Source organism: Balaenoptera musculus, chromosome 11, assembly GCF_009873245.2.
Source record: "Balaenoptera musculus isolate JJ_BM4_2016_0621 chromosome 11, mBalMus1.pri.v3, whole genome shotgun sequence".
Lineage (NCBI taxonomy): Eukaryota > Metazoa > Chordata > Mammalia > Artiodactyla > Balaenopteridae > Balaenoptera > Balaenoptera musculus.
Genome location: NC_045795.1, coordinates 57022347 through 57043292, shown reverse-complemented (window position 1 = coordinate 57043292; position 20946 = coordinate 57022347). Strand labels below are relative to the sequence as shown.

Genomic DNA, 20946 nt, shown 5'->3' with positions numbered 1-20946 from the left:
AATATCCTAGATAGCCAAAGCAATCCTGAGCCAAAAGAACAAAGATGGAGGTATCACACTCCTTGATGTCAATTTATACTACAAAGCCAGTAGTAAAAACAGCATGGTATTGGGAGAAAAACAGACACACAGATCAATGGAACAGAATTGAGAGCCCAGAAATAAACCCACACATATATGGACAACCAACTTATGACAAAGGAGCCAAGAACATATAATAGAAAAGGGAAATTCTTTTCAATAAATGGTATTGGGAAAACTGGACAGCCACATGCAAAATAATGAGACCAGACTACTATCTTACACTATACACAAAAATTAACTCAAAAAGGATTACATATTTGAATGTAAGACCTGAAACCACAAAACCATAGGCAGTATGCTCTTTGACATTGGCCTTAGTATCTTGTTGGATATGTCTTCTCAGGCAAGGGAAAACAAAAGCAAAAATAAACAAATGGGACTACATCAAACTAAAAAGCTTCTGCACAGTAAAGGAAACAAAAAGACAACCTACCAAATGGGAGAAGATATGTGCAAATCATATACCCAGTAAGGGGTTAATATCCAAAATATCAATATGTAAGGAAATCATACAACTCAACAATAACCAAAAAAAAAAAAAAAAACCCTATTGAAAAATGGGCAGGGGAATTCGCTGGTGGTCTAGTAGTTAGGATTCGGCGCTTTCACTGCCATGGCCCGGGTTCATCCCTGGTCAGGGAACTGAGATCCCGTAAGCTGCACAGGGTAGCCAAAAGAAAAAAAGAAAACAGAAAAAAGAAAAATGGGCAGAGGATCTGAATAGACATTTTTCCAAAGAAGACATACAGATGGCCAAAAGGCACATGAAAAGATGTTCAATATCACTAACTATCAGGGAAATGCAAATCAAACACAATGAGCTATCACCTCATGCCCATTAGAATGGCTATTATAAAAAAGAAAAGAAATAACAAGTGTTGGAGAGAATGTGGAGAAGGAACCCTCATACACTGTTGGTGGGAAAGTTAAGTTGGTGCAGCTACTATGGAAAACAATATGGAGATTCCTCCGTACATTAATAGAACTACCATATGATCCAGCTATTCTGAGTATTTATCCAAAGAATACGAAAACATGAATTTGAAAAGATATATGCACCCTATGTTCATTGCTGCAGTATTTACGATATGAAAACAACCTAAGTGCCCATCAACAGAATAAAGAAGATGTATATATATACAATGGAATACTACTCAGCCATAAAAAGATGAAATCTTGCCATTTGCAACACCATGAATTGACCTTAAGGGTATTATACCAAGGGAAATAAGTCAGATGGAGAAAAATAAACTACTGTACGATTTCACTCATATGTGGAATATAAAAAAACAAAAATAAAACCAAACAAAAATAAACACATAGACACAAAGAACAGGTTGGAGGTTATCAGAGGGTAAGGGGGCTGGGGCGAAGGGCAAAAAGGATAAAGGGGGTCAACTGCATGGTGATGGATAGAAACTAGACTTTTAGTGGTGAGCACAATGTAGTATATACAGAATTATAGTATTGTACACATGAACCTTATATAATGTTATAAACCAATGTTGCCTCAATTAAAAAAAAAAAGATTCCCAGGAATTCCCTGGTGGTCCAAGTGGTTAGGACTCTGCACTTTCATTGCCGAGGGCCCAGGTTCGATCCCTGGTCAAGGAACTAAGATCCCACAAGCCACATGTGGCCAAAAAAAAAAAAAAAAAGATTCCCATGAATGAATGATTGCAGCTCCAACTAATGTGACCAATGATAAGTTAAGTCATCCTAGGGTTGAAGCTTCATAGCGTGCAAATGACACATTTGAGGACAGGAAAACACCATCTGTTATTGGACATTGGATTACTCTAGTACTAGTGACCAAGGCTTACCAATTGGAACATTCTTCTTCAATCCACCTCATACAATTAAAATCATAGTAGTAAGACTTTCTACTTACCTAACATAGCTCCTTCTGATGACATTGTAGCCACCATGCTTGCTCTTAGGACTCCAACCAGACTTTCTTCTTATGTATAACTGCTACTTGTTTCTCTTTTTTAACATATAAAAGTTCTGCTTATGTTCACATTAGACTGCACGTTGGTAGAATGAGCTTCTCAGCTGTGGATCTGATGATAGAACCTTAAATGTATATAATTATTTTAATTGTAAGTGGACCAAAAAGAAGGAAAACTTGTGGATCTTCCCAACAACTTTATAGTTCTATATGAATAAGATTCATGTGTACAACTAGTATGTGGAAATGTTTGCACTAATCTAAAAGTATACTTCTCTTGGGTTGCTGACTTCAATATTTAGTATTGGTTTATGTACATGACGACTCCTTGGACTCTCTCTCACCAAGGGAGAATCTTCCACAGCCATTTTAAATAAACCAAAATGATGCATCTGAGGGCAGTCTGTTTTCTCCTCTCATTCAAACCTAAAGTTGCAGAGGGAAAACATCCATACTTAGACAAAATTTTTTCTACCTCTAACCAGTATATTTATCAGATTCTTTGATTCACACAAATAGTAACCCATCTGTTGAAACCACATTAATAGTCTATGAATCTTAACCAGTAGACCTAGATGCATACATTCTCCTTGCCTTACCTAACTTATATAATGTGGAAGGCACGAACTGATGTGCTCCCAGGTCATTTGGGCAACAAAGGCAGCTCAACCATGGATTTAAATGGAGGCACCCTTGTCTTTTTAATTGGAAGATTCATTTCAAATTCAGGGCTATAGGACTTCGCTGTCTGGTTTCCCCTGTGCTCTGCTGGGGTTTATCCAAGTCACTGCTCCATTTGAGGCAAATTGGGATTCTGCTATGTTTTGTTAAAGTCACAAATTTGCTTTATTAAATTTATTAATTTATTGAAACTTGTTGTAAAATAATGTTTATAAAGTGGAATACCTTTAACTGTGTTCTTAATTTTGAGAGACTCTTCTTGCGGCTTTTACTGAGTTCATTACAGCAAGACGAGTTAAGATCACAGTGAACAGCTAGTTATTACAAGGTCAGTGGGTAAAATCAACTGCTTATGACATAATTTATACCTTTAAGTCACCAGTCACCACATGATTTTCTCAACAAATATTATTGGTCTCAAAATTTTAAGTCAAATATCCTAGGAATTTTAAAAATAAAATAATTCAGGAAAGCTGCACCATTTATTTAGCTTATTGTCTCTCTGCTTCAAACCTGCCCTCCTATAGATGTTCTGTGATGACAGGGTTGAATTCTGCAATCCACATCTCTGCTTTGCCCGCTGGTTCCATTAGGTTCTGCAATCAAGGAACGCAAGAGGAAAGCTGCAATGTTGGAGGAGTGTAATGATTAATTTTGTGTGTCAACTTGTCTGAGCCACTGACATTTGGTCACATGTTATTCTGGGTATTTCTGTGAGGGTGTTTTTTGGATGAGATTAACATTTAAACTGGTGGACGGTGAGTGAAATAGATTACTCTCCATAATGAGGGCAGGCCTCTTCTAATCAGCCAGAACAGAACAGAAAGACTGGCCAATCCAGGCAAGAAAGAATTCTCCAGCAGATTGCCTTCGGACTTCACCTGCAACATCAGCTCTTCCAGGTTCTACAGCAAACAGCCTCTGGGTGGAACTGGAACACGGGCTCTCCTCGGTCTCCAATCTGCTGGCCCACTCTGCAGATTTTGGACCTGCCAGCCTCTATAATCACATGAGCCAATTCCTTGTTCTCTCTTTCTCTCTTTATATTTTTTCTATTGATTGATTCTCTGGAGAATCCTAATACAAGGAGGAAGAGGGGGCTTGTTCCTTCCTGTTTTTTGTGGGCATTCTTCTTGTTCCCAATGCTTCTTCACCCCAGCAGTGGCAATTCCTTCTGGTAGCAGCAGAGTCCAGCTTGCAGTTTTGCCTACATGGGGCCCCTCCCCCCGAGTTCAGACACTAGCACCAGCCCAGCAGTGCTCTCCTCCTCCTATGTCTGAGCTCAGTTCCACAGGGGCTCTCTTCCAATGTCTAACCTTTTAACGATTCTAACCGTTTCTCCTTGTTTCTGCTTTGTATCTTGCCCTGTGGAGGTGGGATCAATATACCACCACCCCAAACTGGTTCAGATGTTGAAACTATAATGACAACACACACATCAAGAGGTTATGAAAAAGTTTATTATTCATATAATGAGGCTCTGTGGGGAGAGCGGGACAGGTACCAAAGCCAGCTGGTTTGCCTTGATAAAGGAGGGGTGAGTGGCTCTGGTTTTTATTGTGGTTAGGGGTGAGGATTCCAGTGCAACAAAAAAAGGCCAGGATTTTCATAAACTTCCCCTTCAGAGCTGAGAGGGTGTGCTTGGGATTTCTTATCAGCTTGCCCAGATGTGAGGCAAAATGGGGACAGGGCTTGAAAGCTGTCAGCGGTCAAACATCCAAAATGAGGCCAGATTCTATCACCGCTCCTCCAGTCCTGGGTGGTAGCTCCTTCTCACAGTTACTACCTCCACGATACCTTAGCCTTCTCTTTTTCCCTTTATAATTACTTAGACAGATCTAGTGAACAATCCTTTACAAGTTTTTTGTTAAGTTAACTAATACGGTTTCTGGCTCCTGACTAGAACCTGCTGACACATCTTTGCTCTTCTTAGCTGGGCTAGCGTTAACTTAGAAGGTGGGGTAGTTGGTATGTAAACCTATTTACTCACCAACCTAAAAAAGTGGAATGGATGACTAGGCATCTTCCCTTCACAGGCTCCCACTTCTTCATTAAACTTATAAGGCTACGGCTCCTGGCATTGCTTGTTATTTTTAGGCAAGGAGGAATGAAAGGAAATGGAGCTTGTAATTTCCTATAAACTGCAGGCCTTGGAGATCATGTGTCAATACATGGAGAACATTCCCATTCTTTTTAACTGCTGCCCAGTTCTCTACCATAGATGTATCAGACCTGTTTAACCACTCCTTTACCAAGAGCCATCTGTGTTGCTCCTGATTTTTGCAGGTGAGGAACCTGAAGCCTTGAGAGATGGAGTGGCTCGCTCTAAGAAACATCACATAAATGGCAGAGCCAGGATTTCTATAAAATCATAAAATGGCAGAGCCCATGCTCAAAAATACTTTTATTTTGAGATATTTTAAACAAACAGTTTAAAAAGAACCCACCACTTATCCCATTAAATCAACATGCTGACCCATCTACGTCAACTTCTTAAACGAAATAAAACACAACTGAAGCCTCCATGTACCCTCCGTGATTCCATCAGCAACTCCTGCTCTGGGAAGGCAGAGCATGGCTTTCACACCTCATTCTAACACATGATTTTACACTCTTCATATAATTTGAATCCACAGGAAATATATTATTGTATAAAACAGTAACACTGTTTACTATATGCCAACCAGGCTTACATGCCAGCCACTATTCTAAGCACTTTACATGCATTAACTCATTAACTGTCCCCCTCCCCCCATCACCCTGTGAGGTTGGCACTACTATCTCATTTTACAGAAAAAGTGAAACACAAGTAAGTTTAAGTAATGTGCCCACAGATACACAGTATGTTTAACTTTACATAAATGGTATTCGTAGCTTCCACAACTTTCTCAGCATCATTTTTGATTCATCTGTGTTAACAGATGTAACTCTAGCTCTTTCATGTTCACTTCCCAAAGTACCAAACAACCCATTTATTTACCCGTTCTTCTGTTGATGGAGATTTAGGCTTCTCCCAGTCTTACTATCTACACAGTGCTGCAAAGAACAGTCATGTACACATTTCCTTCTTCACATGGAGTTATTCTAGGGTTTATCCAAGAGTAGAATTCTAAGTGGTAGAGTACACACAATTTTACAAGATGTTGCAAATTGCTTGGCACGGTAGTTGTCACAATTTCCACTCCCATGGCAGTGAGTTCCCATGTGCCATACACTTAACCACACAATGGCTTTTAAAAATTTGCCAACTTTATATGAGTGTAAGATGGTCCATATCAATTTACATTTCCTACGCTTTTTTCTCTGCACTTGCCTCTGTCTGGGCTGACAGTCTCTATCAGCAAGGGTGAGACCGACCACACTGAACACCTGCCTGAAAGACCTCCTGATACCCACTCCTCTCCATGGAGTCCCAGCCCATCTGGCTCCCTAACTTCAGTTCTTCCTAGGAAGAGGAGAGAAGGCAGGACAGGGCTGGAATAAGGGGTATGTTCTCCAGGCCAGGATGGGGTGTGAGGTGAGCACTGATAGCTGGGGCAGTCAGAAACTGTCTGAGCGCCCTATGGCTCGGAACCATCCATGGCTGGGCTCCCAAGTAGCAGGCGTGCTTGTGGGCAGTCTCTAGTCAACATTTCACTCACAGACCACTTCAAAAACTTCCAATCCTGACTTAGCTGAAATAATAAATCCAGTTCTACATTCCTTAAAAGAGGCAACTTTGTGCAAAATCTACTCTGCCCAGCAAAAGGATAAATATGGACCCAAACCTGGCTTCCAAAGTACTTGGTCTGGCTGCAGTAGTGGGAATAACTTTTGGAAACCCAGACAACACCTAACAGAGCAACATACAGGCATTAGGAGAGGTGGGACCTGGAGAGAGGGCTTAGAGGGACAAAGGTCAGGGAAGGCTGGGACTTAAAAGAGTGAGGACCTGGGCCAGCCTGGACAGCAGTGTGGCACTCTGCATGAAGGTGAAGGGAGACAGCACAAGGCAGGTCCGCCCAGGGGCATTCAGGCAAGGGCAATGAAGTTAAACACTGATTACACCAAAATGTTTAGTAGTTAGCTCCAAGTAGTCAGACTTTTCCTTTTAGCTGATCTGTATTTACTAATATTTCTATAATAATCACATACTACTTATATAATTAAAATTATTTTAAAACTCAGGTTACTGAACAGACTGCATCAGCACTATCCCCAAATATTCAAGGCTTACCTCAGTATAGAGGGATTTCTGTTGATTTTTACTCCATTTACATTTTTTAAAATTTGACTTGAATGTTTAAAAATAAATATATATCATTTTATAAAAATGGCAGTAGAAACACCCCTATTGGGGCAGGAACTCTATGAGGTACCAGGTGGCACACAAGGAGTGGGAGGATGAAAAATATAGACAGTAAAGGGGTATTTCTATGCTTGTAGCATCAACTGACATGGGAGCTGCAGCTCTGTGAAGGCTCTGGTCTAGAGATCAGACCCCTAACCCAGAATCTTAGTAAACCAAGCCTTCTTTTCACCAATCCCAACAGCCAGGTAGCATAGCCAGCTACTCTAATTTCACACACAAGGAAATAGATGCTGATGTTCAGTGACTCACTCAAGATCATCCTGCCAAGAAAAGACACACCAAACCTGGAATGCAGATCTGACAACTCCAAGGCCCTTGCCATTACCCTGGGCCCTCAACACATGGGACTCTGAATCTGAATTACATTCTATAAGGGTCCAGATTCAGACCACAATAATCCTCAACTCAAAACTGTCCAAAAGCCCCCTACCTCCCTTTGAGGTAGCCAAGCCCCAGTGAGTACCCACGATGCTCATGCGCCTTGGCCCTCCACCTTTCTGGGCTCCTCACTTCCAGCTGGCTCACTCCACTCTGGCTCAGGGGCCTACTTGCCATTCCCTAGGAGACCAGACAAGACCTTACCTCCTATGAAATTCCCTAGGAGACCAGACAAGACCCTACCTCCTGTGAAGGGTCCTATGTAGCATCTAGGGACCTACAGGGCTTCCTCCATGATCTCCTTTGGGTCTTTATTCAAATCTCACCTTCTCAGTTGAGGCCCTCTCTGACCAGCCCATTTAAAATCTCAACCTACCTCCCAATCCAGCATTCCCTCTCACTCTACTCTGATTCATTTTGTCCACAACACATATCATCATCCAAAATACTATATATATCTCATTTGTTTATTGTCTGTAAAGATCCAAGATGGCAGACTTTTTTGTTCCACTCACTGCTGGGTCTCTGGCACACACGACAGTGCCTGGCATATGAGAGATGCTCAGAACATTTCTGTTTAGCAGATGGACCGCTGCTGCCCATACAGGCCTGTGGGATGGAGATGGCGATGGGGCACTGGTCGAGCTTCATTCTCCAGGTGATCAAGCCCAGTACCCTGTTCTCCACTCGCAGCTGAGACAACTCTATGCCCATGGCAAATATCCAGTCAGCTGTGAAGACTGAAGCCGCAGCCAGAACTCCCCTGGAGGCATCAGGAGAGACTAGTTCTTGCTGCTGCTGGTGCTTTTAAGGTCAAACAGACTAGGCACCATCACAAGCCAAACTCAAAGGGAAACTTAGGATCCAACTGGCCCCTTCCCAGCAGCCACAGCCCACCATGCCACGGACATTTTGTTGAACCAAGAAAGGCAATGGTCTCTCCCTTTAGAGTTATAGAAGGAGATCTGGCTGGGGGAGCTCCAGGCCATTGTGCAAAGACCACTCCTAGGGGCCCAAGCCTCCTTCTGGAACACGTTGCTGCTCTTCCCCAGCATCTCATTTTCCAGCAGTAGGATGGGGGTGCCTGGCCTGCATTTTTGAATCCTCAGGATTCTCTGCCACTAGCTTCCAAAATAGAAAGGGCTGGGCCCTCTGTGAAGGTCTGCCCCACACTGCCTACAATCAGGGGTTCTCTAGCAGGGTAGCCAGGACCCCCTCCCCACACTGTCAGACCCCAAGCTAATCTCTAGTATGGTTTTTCATATGCCGAGCCAAATTTGAAGACCACCTGAAGGTCTTCCCACACTCTCTGCATTTGAAGGGCCTCTCTCGAGTATGAAATCTCTTGTGGCTAATGAGTTGTGAGCCCTTGCTAAAAGTTTTCCCACACGTGGTACATTTGTGGCACTTTCCCCCAGTGGGTATGTCCTGGAGCCCAGTGAGTCCGGAGTTCTGATCACAAGTTTTCTCACAATCTTCAAGAGGCTTCTCCTCACTTGGTTTTAATTCCTGTAAACTCACCCCTGTATCCTGGCGAGAAGACAACCCAGCCACACTGCATTCGGACTGGGCCACTCTGGTGTGTTTTCTCTGATGAATACAGAGAGTATGTCTTCCAATGAAATCTTTCCCACACCACTGACATTTAAATGGTCTCTCTTTTGTGTGGATTCTCTGATGATTAACAAGGCGATAATTTCTGTCATAAGATTTCCCACACAGATTACATTTATAGCGCTTCTCTCCACTGTGTATTCCCTTATGATCTAAAAGACTTCTTTTACGTGTAAAGCTTTTCCCACATTCTTGGCACCAAAAAGGTTTTGCACCAGTGAGGATTTGTGACTGCAGATTTGGAGCATCTTCACTTTCGTGGTACTCATACGGTTTTCCCAAAGAGTGAATCCTCTGATGTCGGGAGAGGTTAGAACTCCATCTGAAAGACTTCCCGCACTCCCTGCACTTATAAGGCTTCTCTCTGGTATGAACTCTCTGATGGATAAGGAGGAATGAGTGATTACGGAAGGCTTTGCCACACTGGCTGCATTTGTAGGGTTCCTCTGTGGTGTGACTGCTCTGAGGAACTTGGAATGCTCTGTCCTGACTAAACGATGGCACGTCCTCAGGCTTTCTTTCGACGGCATGCTGCCTCTTATGAACGATAAAGGCCGACCTATGAGGAAACTCTTCTGCACATTCGCTGCATCGGTATGGTTTCTCGCCTGTGTGAATTCTCTGATGATCAATGAGAGCTTTCTTTCGAGTAAAGGTTTTCCCACACTGCTGACACAAAAGAGCTTTCTCCACAGTGGGGGCACTCTGGGCCTGACTGTAGTCGGAGGTCTGCCTAAAGTCTTCTCTACATTTGTCTGGATCACAGAACTTCTCTTCCTGGTGCAGTCTCATGTGACGAGTGAAGTTTGACCTCCACCTAAATGTTTTCCTACATTTGGTACATTTATAGGGTTTCTCCTGGGTGTGAATCCTTTGATGTTCAAGAACATATGACTTACAGTGGAAGGATTTTCTACACTGGCTGCAGTCAAAGAGTTTCTCCCCACTTTGGTCTCTCAAATGATGATCAAACCCTGAGCCACAAGTGAGAGCTTCTTCATCCTGATTAGATTCAAGAAATTTCTGCTTAGCATGAGTTTCCTGGTGCAGGCGGTAGGCAGACATGCGTCGGAAAGCTTTGTCACATAAACTGCATTTATAAGGTTTCAAACCAGTGTGAATCTTCTCATGTCGCACACGGTTTGAGCTCCACCTGAAGGCTTTCCCACAGGCCCTACACTTAAACGGCTTCTCTTGAGTGTGAAGTCGCTGATGACATGCAAGATGGGAGCTATGACTGAAGGTCCTCCCACAGTCACTGCACTTATACGATGTCCCCACCACGTGAAGATTCTGTCCGTGTTGGTGATGAGAACTAAGGCTGAAGTCCTTCCCGTGCGCATCCTTTGCCTTCCCTTTCAGTCCAGCATGAACTCTCTGATGTAGGCTAAACCCGCCAATCATGCGTCTGAGCCCTTTCCCATATTCCTTGTAATCACAGTGGTATGAACTCCCTCTGAAGTGTTTGCCATAGCCATGTTTAAGGGACTGCTTTCTTCTGGGTCCTCTCAAACATGTAATATGTTTTAGATGAAGACTATTACTTCTTCCCGATTCTTCACAGTCTTCTCCTGTCCTGTGGCTGGAATTGGTCTCTTCTTTCTTAACTCTCACTTGTATGGGGTTTCCACATTGCTCCTTTAACCTGCTCTTCTGTGCAAAAGACTCTCTGAGCCCTGTTCCCTGAGAAACATTTGCTGCACCATGACATCCTGATGGCATAGCTTCTTCCAAAGGTTCACGTTTTAAGATGAACTTGTCTGTTTTCACATGGAGCTCATCTCCTGACACAAATAAAACATAAGAGAATGTATTCTTGGGAGTTCCCTGGTGGCCTAGTGGTTAGGATTCCGGGCTTTCACAGCCGTGGCCTGGGTTCAATCCCTGGTCGGGGAACTGAGATCCCACAAGCCACTAGGTGTGGCCAAAAAAGAAAAGGGGAAAGAGAATGTTCTCTTTTCCCATACTCGCAACTGCAGAAAGCACCAAGGGACCAAAAAATGTCATGAACTTAGGTGGTGAGGCTTTTGCCTGACTGCCAATACCTTTACAAAATAGTCAGGGATAAAGCAAAACATGGAAGAGTATTCCAGACGACAGAAAAGGGAGAGGAGAAGCAAGACAGGTACAGCAGCTAGCTGTACACATCCAGGTGAAAAACAAGAAGGGTTGAGAAGGGGGTGTTAAACAGCAAGAGAGGGGAGAGGAATCACAACACAGAGCATGATAGGAAGGTCTCCAAGAGCTGAGAGGTGGGGCTCCTAGGAGGACTGGCTGCAAGGGCTAGAGGCCAAGCCTACCACGGGGGAAGGGCCAAGCAAAGAGGAGCAGCAGGAGTGGGACGAGGGTTCCTAGGAGCGGGAAGGGGAGAGCAGCACAGGGCTGAGGAGGAGCATCAGTGAATTGACAAGGACAGTGAAGCCCTCCAGTAGGCAAGAGCTGTTACTGAGAGGGCTGCTGGGGAAGGGGCAGGACCAGAAACCAATGTCTAATAGGTCGGTCTGGAGGGGAGAAGCCCAGGCACCCAGTACTTCTTAGCAACACTGTTAAGGATCTTCCTTCCAGCAAACAATGGAGTAAGTTCCCCATGATTTATTTAGTATAAAAGACCTTAAGAAAGAGGAGAGTAGATGCGGGAGGAGCAAGACCTGGTCAGTTCTCTGGAACTCACCTGCAGGGGCAGCACTTGGACTCCCCTTAGGATGAGCTCCCTGGACATTCAAGCCCCACGGCTCCCTTACCTCCAACCAGGAGATCAGAGCAGGTTTGGTGAATGGCCCCACTGCAGAAGAGAAGAAAATGGGATGTGAATGGAAGGTAGATGAATTATACAGAACTACTCTCCAGGACCCTCTCAGGCCTGAGCTCCTGGTAGGGAGGAGGGAAAGCCAGGGAGGCAGGTGGAGGAAGTTAGGACAGGAGGCCTAGACAGGAATTTCTGACAGCTCTAAGCAGAGACAAGAGAGGCTGAGAGAAGCCACAGACAAAAGGATCGCTAGCATTCTCCAGAACCACGTGACAAGTCAACTGGTTAAATCAGCCAACTTTTTTTGGATGCCTAAATGGACTAGGAACTTGACACATATGACTTTTAATCTTTATAATAACTCAGCATGACAGGCATTAAGATTACGTGATTTGGTTAGTAGAGAGACAGGACCTAAACCCAGGTCAGGCCCTTTTCTATGCACCATAATGAAAACTAAGAAGGCAGAAGTAGAGGTAGGTAGAAGCATGGGGGTATCAATGCCTTACCCAAAGAAGCCATGTTCCCATAATTCTCTAGCATCACATCCCTGTACAGGTTCCTCTGAGAAGCGTCCAGCCATCCCCACTCATCCTGGGCAAAGGTCACCTCCACATCCTTGAAAGTCACAGCCTCCTGAAAAAACACGGTCCTATGCCTTAGAGCAAGTCCACAACTCCCAGCTTTCAGGAGGGGGCAGGGGAATGAGGCTGGCTCTGAGTGAGTACAGGATGGATCTGATAAAGGGGAAAGAGAAGATCATCACCCAGCAGAAGAGCTCTGGGCTCCTGGGGGATAATCTGGTCTCTGGGGCATGCGTCTCAGGATGTGAGGTCACTGGATAGAAAGACACAGGACGGGGGGAGCTACAGCTACCCCATTAGGCAGCAATGGTGGGACATCAGGAAGGACCGAAGGTCCTGTGGCTCACCTGAGGCTGGACTGTCACCAGGTCTCCTGAGCATCCCTCTCTCTGGGAAAGGGCAGGAACCTGTGCAGCAGGAGGATCTGAAGAACAAAGAGTCATGAGAGAGGGCAGCCCAGCTCTGGTATCCCACTGAGAAGCCCACTCTTCCCCCCACATGGAGGACTCCTGGGCCCACAGGCAGGTATGGACTGTTTTAAACACCCATTTCACATTTCCCCGGTGTCTGCTGGGGTCAGGAAGTGGGGGGTACAATAGGAGGAGAAGCTAGGTAAACATGGGTCACAGGATAGAAGGGACACAGAGCTCAAGGCCAGGACAGAAGGGATTCTCGTGAGAGGACAGAGGGTGAAAACACAACATTATAGGAAATTCGGGAAGTGTGGCATAGGCTGGGGTCTTAGAGCCAGGCGGCAAGTACCGGGTTGCCCAGCCAGGAAGTCACGCACTCCTATTTCATAGGGAGGCAGCAGGTGGTCCCCCAGAGCCGAGCCGCTCCTGAGAGGTGAAGCAGGGGGCCATATCTGTGCGGCTCGCAGGGCTCCTGTGCCCATCCAATGCACATCTGGGCTCTGGGCAGGGGCTGGGTCCTGGCAAGAAGAAAATGTTGTGAGAGGATCCTCGTGGGAATCAGAAAGCAAACTCACAGAACAGGCCACATGGCCAATCTCTAAAAGGTAGAGGCCCAGGGAACGGTGCGCTGTGCCCTTTATTACCTACAGGCAGAGGGAAAAGGAGGAATAGAAAGCCCAGGGAGGATTCCCTCACCCCTCCACCTCGCTAGGCTCTAATGCGGGCCATGGGGAGACAGGTGGAGCCAGATTCCTGCCTGACATAGGAAAGCAACTGGCAAGTCAGTGACAGCACTGCTGTCAGGCCTCGGGTGCTGCAGGATACCTCCCCACTAGCCCTCAGCCCCCACCCCTGGCCAGGAACTTAGAAATGAGAAAAGAAATTTATCCCTGAGAGTTAAACTGATAATGGTTCACAGGAAAGATGCAGTCAGATAACATCTATCAAGTATCAGGCAATGCTCTAGGTAATGATACGCAAAGTGACCTCAAAGAGGCAGGAAGGCTCCCAGACTATAAACCTGACTAAAATAGCAACACCACTAGAGAGACAATGCTAACTGTGTCAGCTACGGAATCACAGAAGAAAAAGTCTCAGGTGCAAAAACAGGGAGGTGCCCATCCAAGCAGAGACCTGGAGAAAGGCGGTCTCTGTCCTGCGTCTTCAAACAGTCCTGGTCTCTGGAGGCAAGGCTATCCCTGATGCAAAAGTGAGCATAGGAAGCTACAGCCAGTGAACTTCAGGTTTTTCTGGTCCTGTGGCCAAGACATTCTCTACACTGATATGGACGAATCTTCACCTGAGGCCATTAAGTACCTAATACCGAGCTATAGACTGAAGATGATAAAGTCATCACAGCAATTTATCTCCTGTTCCTCCCAAATCCTACCAAAGGGAGAATAAAGAAACAGTAACAATATGGAAGCATAGACAAATGAGTTTAAGGACAAACTTTCTCAGGCCCCTGTTTCTCACATTTTGGTAATTTTGATAAACTATAATTTATATGCATCTTGAGCATTTCTGTTCATTTTTTAGAATCTGGTAGGCTTTTTTCCAGGCTCTGTTTTTTGTTTTCTAATTTCTAACTAGCTTTCAACCAGGTAGGCCCTTTCCGCTTGTTTGGCAATGTTTTCATGGATTTTTAAACCACACACCTAGCTCTTGACTGACTTGAATATACCCAAGCCACAATTTTGTACCTACTATGTACCTTATTTGCTTTAAAAGTTATCTTTAGATCATTTTGAACAACTCATGGATTTGGTAAAAATTATAAATGTCCTTTTAGATTTTAAGAACTAGTACCCAATGTTGGGCAAAAGGTTTTCTTGTTTAATATTTGTTACCATTTATTGCTGGTAGACAATGTTCAGATGTTTTAACTGATTGATCTAATTTTTATATTAAATTTAGGGGAGAAGTATGTCAAACATGTTTCAGAAATCTTAAAAGTAACTTTCATTTATTCATGAATCATACATGTAGAATTACACATACTTTATAAAATTTTTTAAAAGCCTACAAAAATGATAAATGCTCTTTAAAAACAAAAACCCTCAAAGGTACAGAGAAGTACTGAGAGGCTGGCCTGAGTGGGGCAGAGGGGCAGGCAGAGCGCACTTTAACTGGTCCACTGCTCTACTGCCTGCACTGGGACTGTCAGCTCTGTTTCCCAGCACCAAGCCCAGGGCTGGGTGCAAGGTAGGCACTCAAATGTGTAACGAACAAATTCTCATTGTTAGATCAGTTTTCCATTTTGTTTTCAATAAACTGAGGCTCTGAAGGTACCACAATGTTGGCAAGAACACCGAGGTTGTGGAATGCAGTCTAAAATTGTGATCTTCCAATTTCCTAGCCCTGGGCTGCCCCTCACCACTCTTCTTCCCCATCTCCCCCGCACAGAACAAATCCTCAAAAGTTTACTGAGAGAGAAGTAACATGGTTTGTGTAGACTGCTCTTCTAGGTCTCAAGATGTACTTAGAAGCCAAGGATCCTGACACTAATTCCCCCATGTACGAGCAAGAGATACCACTCCCACTTTACAGGTCAGTACAAGTCAAGTTAGGTATGTAGAGATGTACTTTATGCACAGTAAGTCAGTGTGCCCAGAACCTCATTACTGTTTATGGATACTTGCAGACCCTCTTCTTCCTGGAGCTTATATTCCTCTGGGAAGGAGGGAAGGGCTGCCTGCTAAATGGTCCTTAGCTTAGGGTCGAGCTGCTCAGGTGCCATGGGAATGAGAAGGGAAGACTTTCCCTGAATTCCTCCATGTTGAAGGTTCAGAGGCCCACCCCCCCACCCACAAGCAGGCTCACGAGCAGGCAGAGTTCACTGGGCACCGCACGCTTGCTCACACTCACCCTCCATGGTGTCCCATCGAAGTCCCTCTGTAGCTCTTCCAGCAAGGCCACAACGTCCCCACCACTCTCAGGGTGATGCAGCTGCACCCAGGTCCGAAGCTCCCCTGGCAGGATGCTCAGGAACTGCTCCAGGACCAGCAGCTCCAGAATCTGGGCCTTTGAAAGAACATCTGGCCTCAGCCACCAGCGGCAGAGCTCCTGGAGCCGGCTCAGAGTCTCTAGAGGCCCAGAAGACTCATGGTAGCGAAGCTGTCTGAAGAGCTGGCGGAACAGCTCCTGGCCAGGACGATTGAGTGTCTGTGGTCTGGCAGTTGGCACTGAAGCGTAGCTTTCATCCTCTTCTTCCTTCTTTACCATGTGAAGGCGTCCTCGCTCCCTTGAAGCCTTGGCCTGAGCTGGATGGACAGCATACCACCTGCCTGGAGGCATCACTCCTGTTCAAGGTCTACCCAGCAGAGTGCAAGCAAGTCTGCCTTAGTTGTATATATCACTGCTAGGCCTTCGGGAGTATCTTTTCAGCACTGCTGGGGACAATGCCATTTGCTGGGACATCAGAAGTCACTGGCAAGAGACTGAAATAACCAACATTACTGTTCAGGAGGGATTTGAGAAGGATGGTGCAAGTAGATGTTGTTAGTTAGGATCATCTTTGGATTTCTGAGAAAAGGACTCATGAACATTTGCACAGTGGAGCCTGTCAGGATCAAGCAGACCAGGAAAATGGATCATATTTGTGGTTACCAGAGGCAGGGGTGGGGGGTACTGGATGAAGGCAGTCAAAGGTATAAACTTCCAATTATAAGATAAATAAGTACTAGGGATGTAATGTACAACTTGATAAATATAATTAACACTGTTGTACATTATATATAAAAATTATTAAGAAAGATGAAAATCCTAAGAATTTTCATCACAAGAAAAATTTTTTTCTATTTCTTTAATTTTGTATCTAAATGAGATGATGGATACTCACTAAACTTATTGTGATGATCACTTCATGATGTATGTAAGTCAAATCATTCTGCTGTCCACCTTAAACCTATACAGTGCTGTATACCAATTATATCTCAAAAAAACTAGAAGAAAATTTTTTTATACTTTAAAAAAAAATCAGTGGTATTTCTACATAGTAAAAATGAACAAACCGGGCTTCCCTGGTGGCGCAGTGGTTGAGAATCTGCCTGCCAATGCAGGGGACACGGGTTCGAGCCCTGGTCTGGGATGATCCCACATGCCGCGGAGCAACTAGGCCCGTGAGCTACAATTACTGAGCCTGCGCATCTGGAGCTTGTGCTCCGCAACAAGAGAGGCAGCGATAGTGAGAGGCCCGCGCACCACGATGAAGAGTGGCCCCCGCTTGCCACAACTAGAGAAAGCCCTCGCACAGAAACGAAGACCCGACACAGCCATAAATAAATAAATAAACAAATACTTTAAAAAATAATGACTCCCTTCTTTAAAAAAAAACAAGAAAACAAAAAAAAAACCCCCACAACTTTCCGAAATCTGAGACACAGATAAAGCAGTTTATAGCAATACAGACCTATCTCAAGAAACAAGAAAAATCTCAAACAACCAAACTTACCATCTAAAGGAATTAGAAAAAGAAGAATAAATGAAGCCCAAAGTCAGCAGAAGAAATAATAGTGATAAAGATCAGAGAGAAAATAAATAAAATTGAGATTTAAAAAAACAGAAAAGATCAATAAAACTAAGAACTGTCTGGTTTTGTTTTTTTGTTTTTGAAAAGATAAACGAAACTGATAAGCCTTTAGCCAGGCTCTTTAACAAAAAAAGGGAAAAGACCCCAAAAAACAAAATAATAAATGAAAGAGGAGAAATTACAACCGATACCACAGAGATGCAAAAAAATCATAAGAGAGTACTACAAAAAGTTACATGCCAAGAAACTGGACAACCTAGAAGAAATGGATAAATTTCTAGAAACCTACACTCTTCCAAGGCTGAATCATAAACAGACAATCTGAACAAACAAATCACTAATAGTGAAATTAAATTAGAAATCAAAAAACTCCCAGCAAACAAAATCTCGGGACTGGATGGCTTCACAGGCAAATTCTACCAAACATATAAAGAAGAGCTAATACCTATTCTTCTCAAACTTTTGAAGAGGAGGGAACACTCCCAAATTCATTGTACAATGCCAACATTACCCTGATACCAAAACCAGACAAAGACACTACCAAAAAAGGAAAATTACAGGCCAGTATCTCTGATGAACCTAGACACAAAAGTCCTCAACAAAATATTAGCAAACCAAATTCAACAATATATAAAAAGGATCACACACCATGATCAAATGGGATTTATTCCAGGGAATGCAAGGATGGCTCAACATCCATAAATCAATCAATGCAATACACCACGTTAACAAAATGAAGAATAAAAACCACATGATCATCTCAATAGATGCAGAAACAGCATCTGACAAAATTTAAATCCATTCATGATAAAAATTCTCTTCAAAGTTGGCTTAGAGGGAAACATCTCAACATAACAAAGGCCATTTATGACATACCCACAGCTAACACCATACGATGAAAAGCTGAAACTTTTCCCTCGAAAATCAGGAACAAGACAAGGATGCCCACTCTCACCACTTTTACTTAACATAGTATTGGAAATCCTAGCCACAGCAATCAGACAAGAAAAAGAAATAAAAGGCAACCAAACTGGAAGGGAAGAAGTAAAAATGTCCCTATTTGCATATGACATAATACTATATATAGAAAACCCTAAAGTCTCCAAAGCTTCCACCAAAAAACCGTTAGACTAAATGAATTCAGTAAAGTTGCAGGATACAAGAGTAATATACCCAAATCTATTGCTTTTCTATATACTTGTAATGAAGAATCAGAAAGAGAATGCAAGAAAACAACCTTATTTAAAATTGCATCAAAAGGAATAAAATACCTAGGAATAAACTTATCCAAGGAGGTGAAAGATCTATATACTCTGAAAACTATAAAACATTATTGAGGGACTTCCCTGGTGGTGCAGTGATTAAGAATCCGCCTGCCAATGCAGGTGACACGGGTTCAAGCCCTGGTCCAGGAAGATCCCACATGCCGCGAAGCAACTAAGCCCGTGCTCCACAACTACGGAGCCTGCGCTCTAGAGCCCGCGTGCCACAACTACTGAAGCCCCGCGCACCTAGAGCCCATGCTCCACAACAAGAGAAGCCGCTGCAATGAGAAGTCCGCGCACCGCAACAATGAGTAGCCCCCACCCGCCACAACTAGAGAAAGCTTGCACACAGCAACAAAGACCCAACACAGCCAGTAAATTAATTAAGTAATTTAAAAAAAATTATTGAAGAAAACTTAAGATGAAACAAAGAAATGGAAAGAAATCCTGTGGTTATGGATTGGAAGAATTAATATTGTTAAAATGTCCATACTACCTAAAGCAAGCTACAGATTTAATGCAATCCCTATCAAAAAACCCACAGCATTTTTCAGAGAACTAAAACAAATACTCCTAAAATTTATGAAACCACAGAAGACCCCAAATAGCTAAGGTGATCTTGAGAAAAAAGAACAAGGCTGGAGATATGCTCCTTGATTTAAGACTATGCTGCAAAGCTACAATAATCAAAACAGTATGGTGCTGCACACATATGTGCGCACACACACACACATACAAGACACATAAATCGGTGGAACAGAATAGAGAGTCCAGAAATAAACCCACACATTTATGATCAAATAATCTATGGCAAAGGAGGCAAGAATATACAATGTAAAAAAGGACAGTCTCTTCAATAAGTGGTGCTGGGAAAACTGGACAGCTACATGTAAAAGAATGAAAATTAGAACATTTTCTCACACCATACACAATAATAAACTCAAAATGAAGTAAAGGGGCTTCCCTGGTGGCGCAGTGGTTGAGAATCTGCCTGCCAATGCAGGGGACGCGGGTTCGAGCCCTGGTCTGGGAAGATCCCACATGCTGCGGAGCAACTGGGCCCGTGAGCCACAACTACTGAGCCTGAGCGTCTGGAGCCTGTGCTCCGCAACAAGAGAGGCCGCGATAGTGAGAGGCCCGCGCACCGAGATGAAGAGTGGCCCCCGCTCGCCGCAACTGGAGAAAGCCCTCACACAGAAACGAAGACCCAACACAGCCAAAAATAAAAATAATAAATAAATAATAAATTAAAAAATTAAAAAAAAAAATGAAGTAAAGATTAAACTCAAAATGGATTAAAGACCTAAATGTTAGACCAAAAACCATAAAACTCCTAGAAGAAAACACGGGAAGAACACTCTTTGACATAAATCATAGCAATATTTTTTTGGATCTGTCTCCTAAGGCAAAGGAAACAAAAGCAAAAATAAACAAATGGTACCTAATTAAACACAGAAGCTTTTGCCCAGCAAAGGAAACCACCGACAAAATGAAAAGAGAATCTACTGAATGGAAGAAAATATTTGCAAACGATATTACCGATAAAGGGTTAATATCCAAAATATATAAATAGCTCACACAACTCAATGTCAAAAAAACAAACAACCAAACTAAAAAATGGGCAGAAACCCTGAATAGGCATTTTTCCAAAGAAGACATATAGACAGCCAACAGGCACATGAAAAGATACTCAACACTGCTAATCATCAGAGAAATGCAAATCAAAGCCACAATGAGATATCACCTCACATCTGTCAGAATGGTTATCATCAAAAAGATCACAAATAACAAATGTTGGTGAGGATGTGGAACCCTAGTACACTGTTAGTGGGAATATAAATTCGTGCAGCCACCATGGAAAACAGTATGGAGGTTCCTCAAAAAACTAAAAATAGAACCATCATATAATCCAGCAATTCCACTCCTGGGTATATACCCAAAGAAAACAAAAACACTAATTTGAAAAGATACATGCACCCCAGTGCTCATAACAGCATTATGTACAATAGCCAAGACATGGAAGCAACCTAAATGTCCATCAACAAATGAATGGATACGGGCTTCCCTGGTGGCGCAGTGGTTGAGAATCTGCCTGCCAATGCAGGGGACACGGGTTCGAGCCTTGGTCTGGGAAGATCCCACATGCCGCAGAGCATCTGGGCCCGTGAGCCACGGCTACTGAGCCTGCGCGTCTGGAGCCTGTGCTCTGCAACAAGAGAGGCCACAATAGTGAGAGGCCCGCGCACCGCGATGAAGAGTGGTCCCCACTTGCCGCAACTAGAGAAAGCCCTCGCACAGAAACGAAGACCCAACACAGCCAAAAATAAATAAATAAATAAATAAATATT

General features: G+C 43.6%; 1 protein-coding gene across 3 annotated transcripts in view; it reads right to left on the bottom strand.

The window, feature by feature from the left end:
* Window positions 1-4208: 4208 nt before the first annotated feature.
* Window positions 4209-20946, bottom strand: part of ZNF445 (zinc finger protein 445) — a 30092-nt gene continuing 13354 nt past the window's right edge. The window contains exons 2-7 of one of the 3 annotated variants that reach the window (XM_036869320.1): window positions 15671-16242; window positions 13152-13320; window positions 12737-12813; window positions 12315-12441; window positions 11731-11841; window positions 4209-10843 (exon numbers count right to left, since the gene is read on the bottom strand). In XM_036869320.1, coding sequence (XP_036725215.1) covers window positions 8685-10843; window positions 11731-11841; window positions 12315-12441; window positions 12737-12813; window positions 13152-13320; window positions 15671-16099 — 3072 coding nt within the window. In that variant the 5' untranslated portion in view covers window positions 16100-16242 and the 3' untranslated portion in view covers window positions 4209-8684. Of the gene's footprint in view, window positions 10844-11730; window positions 11842-12314; window positions 12442-12736; window positions 12814-13151; window positions 13321-15670; window positions 16243-20946 lie in introns of those variants that run through there. The other 2 variants (XM_036869321.1, XM_036869322.1) reach the window with 2 other exon arrangements.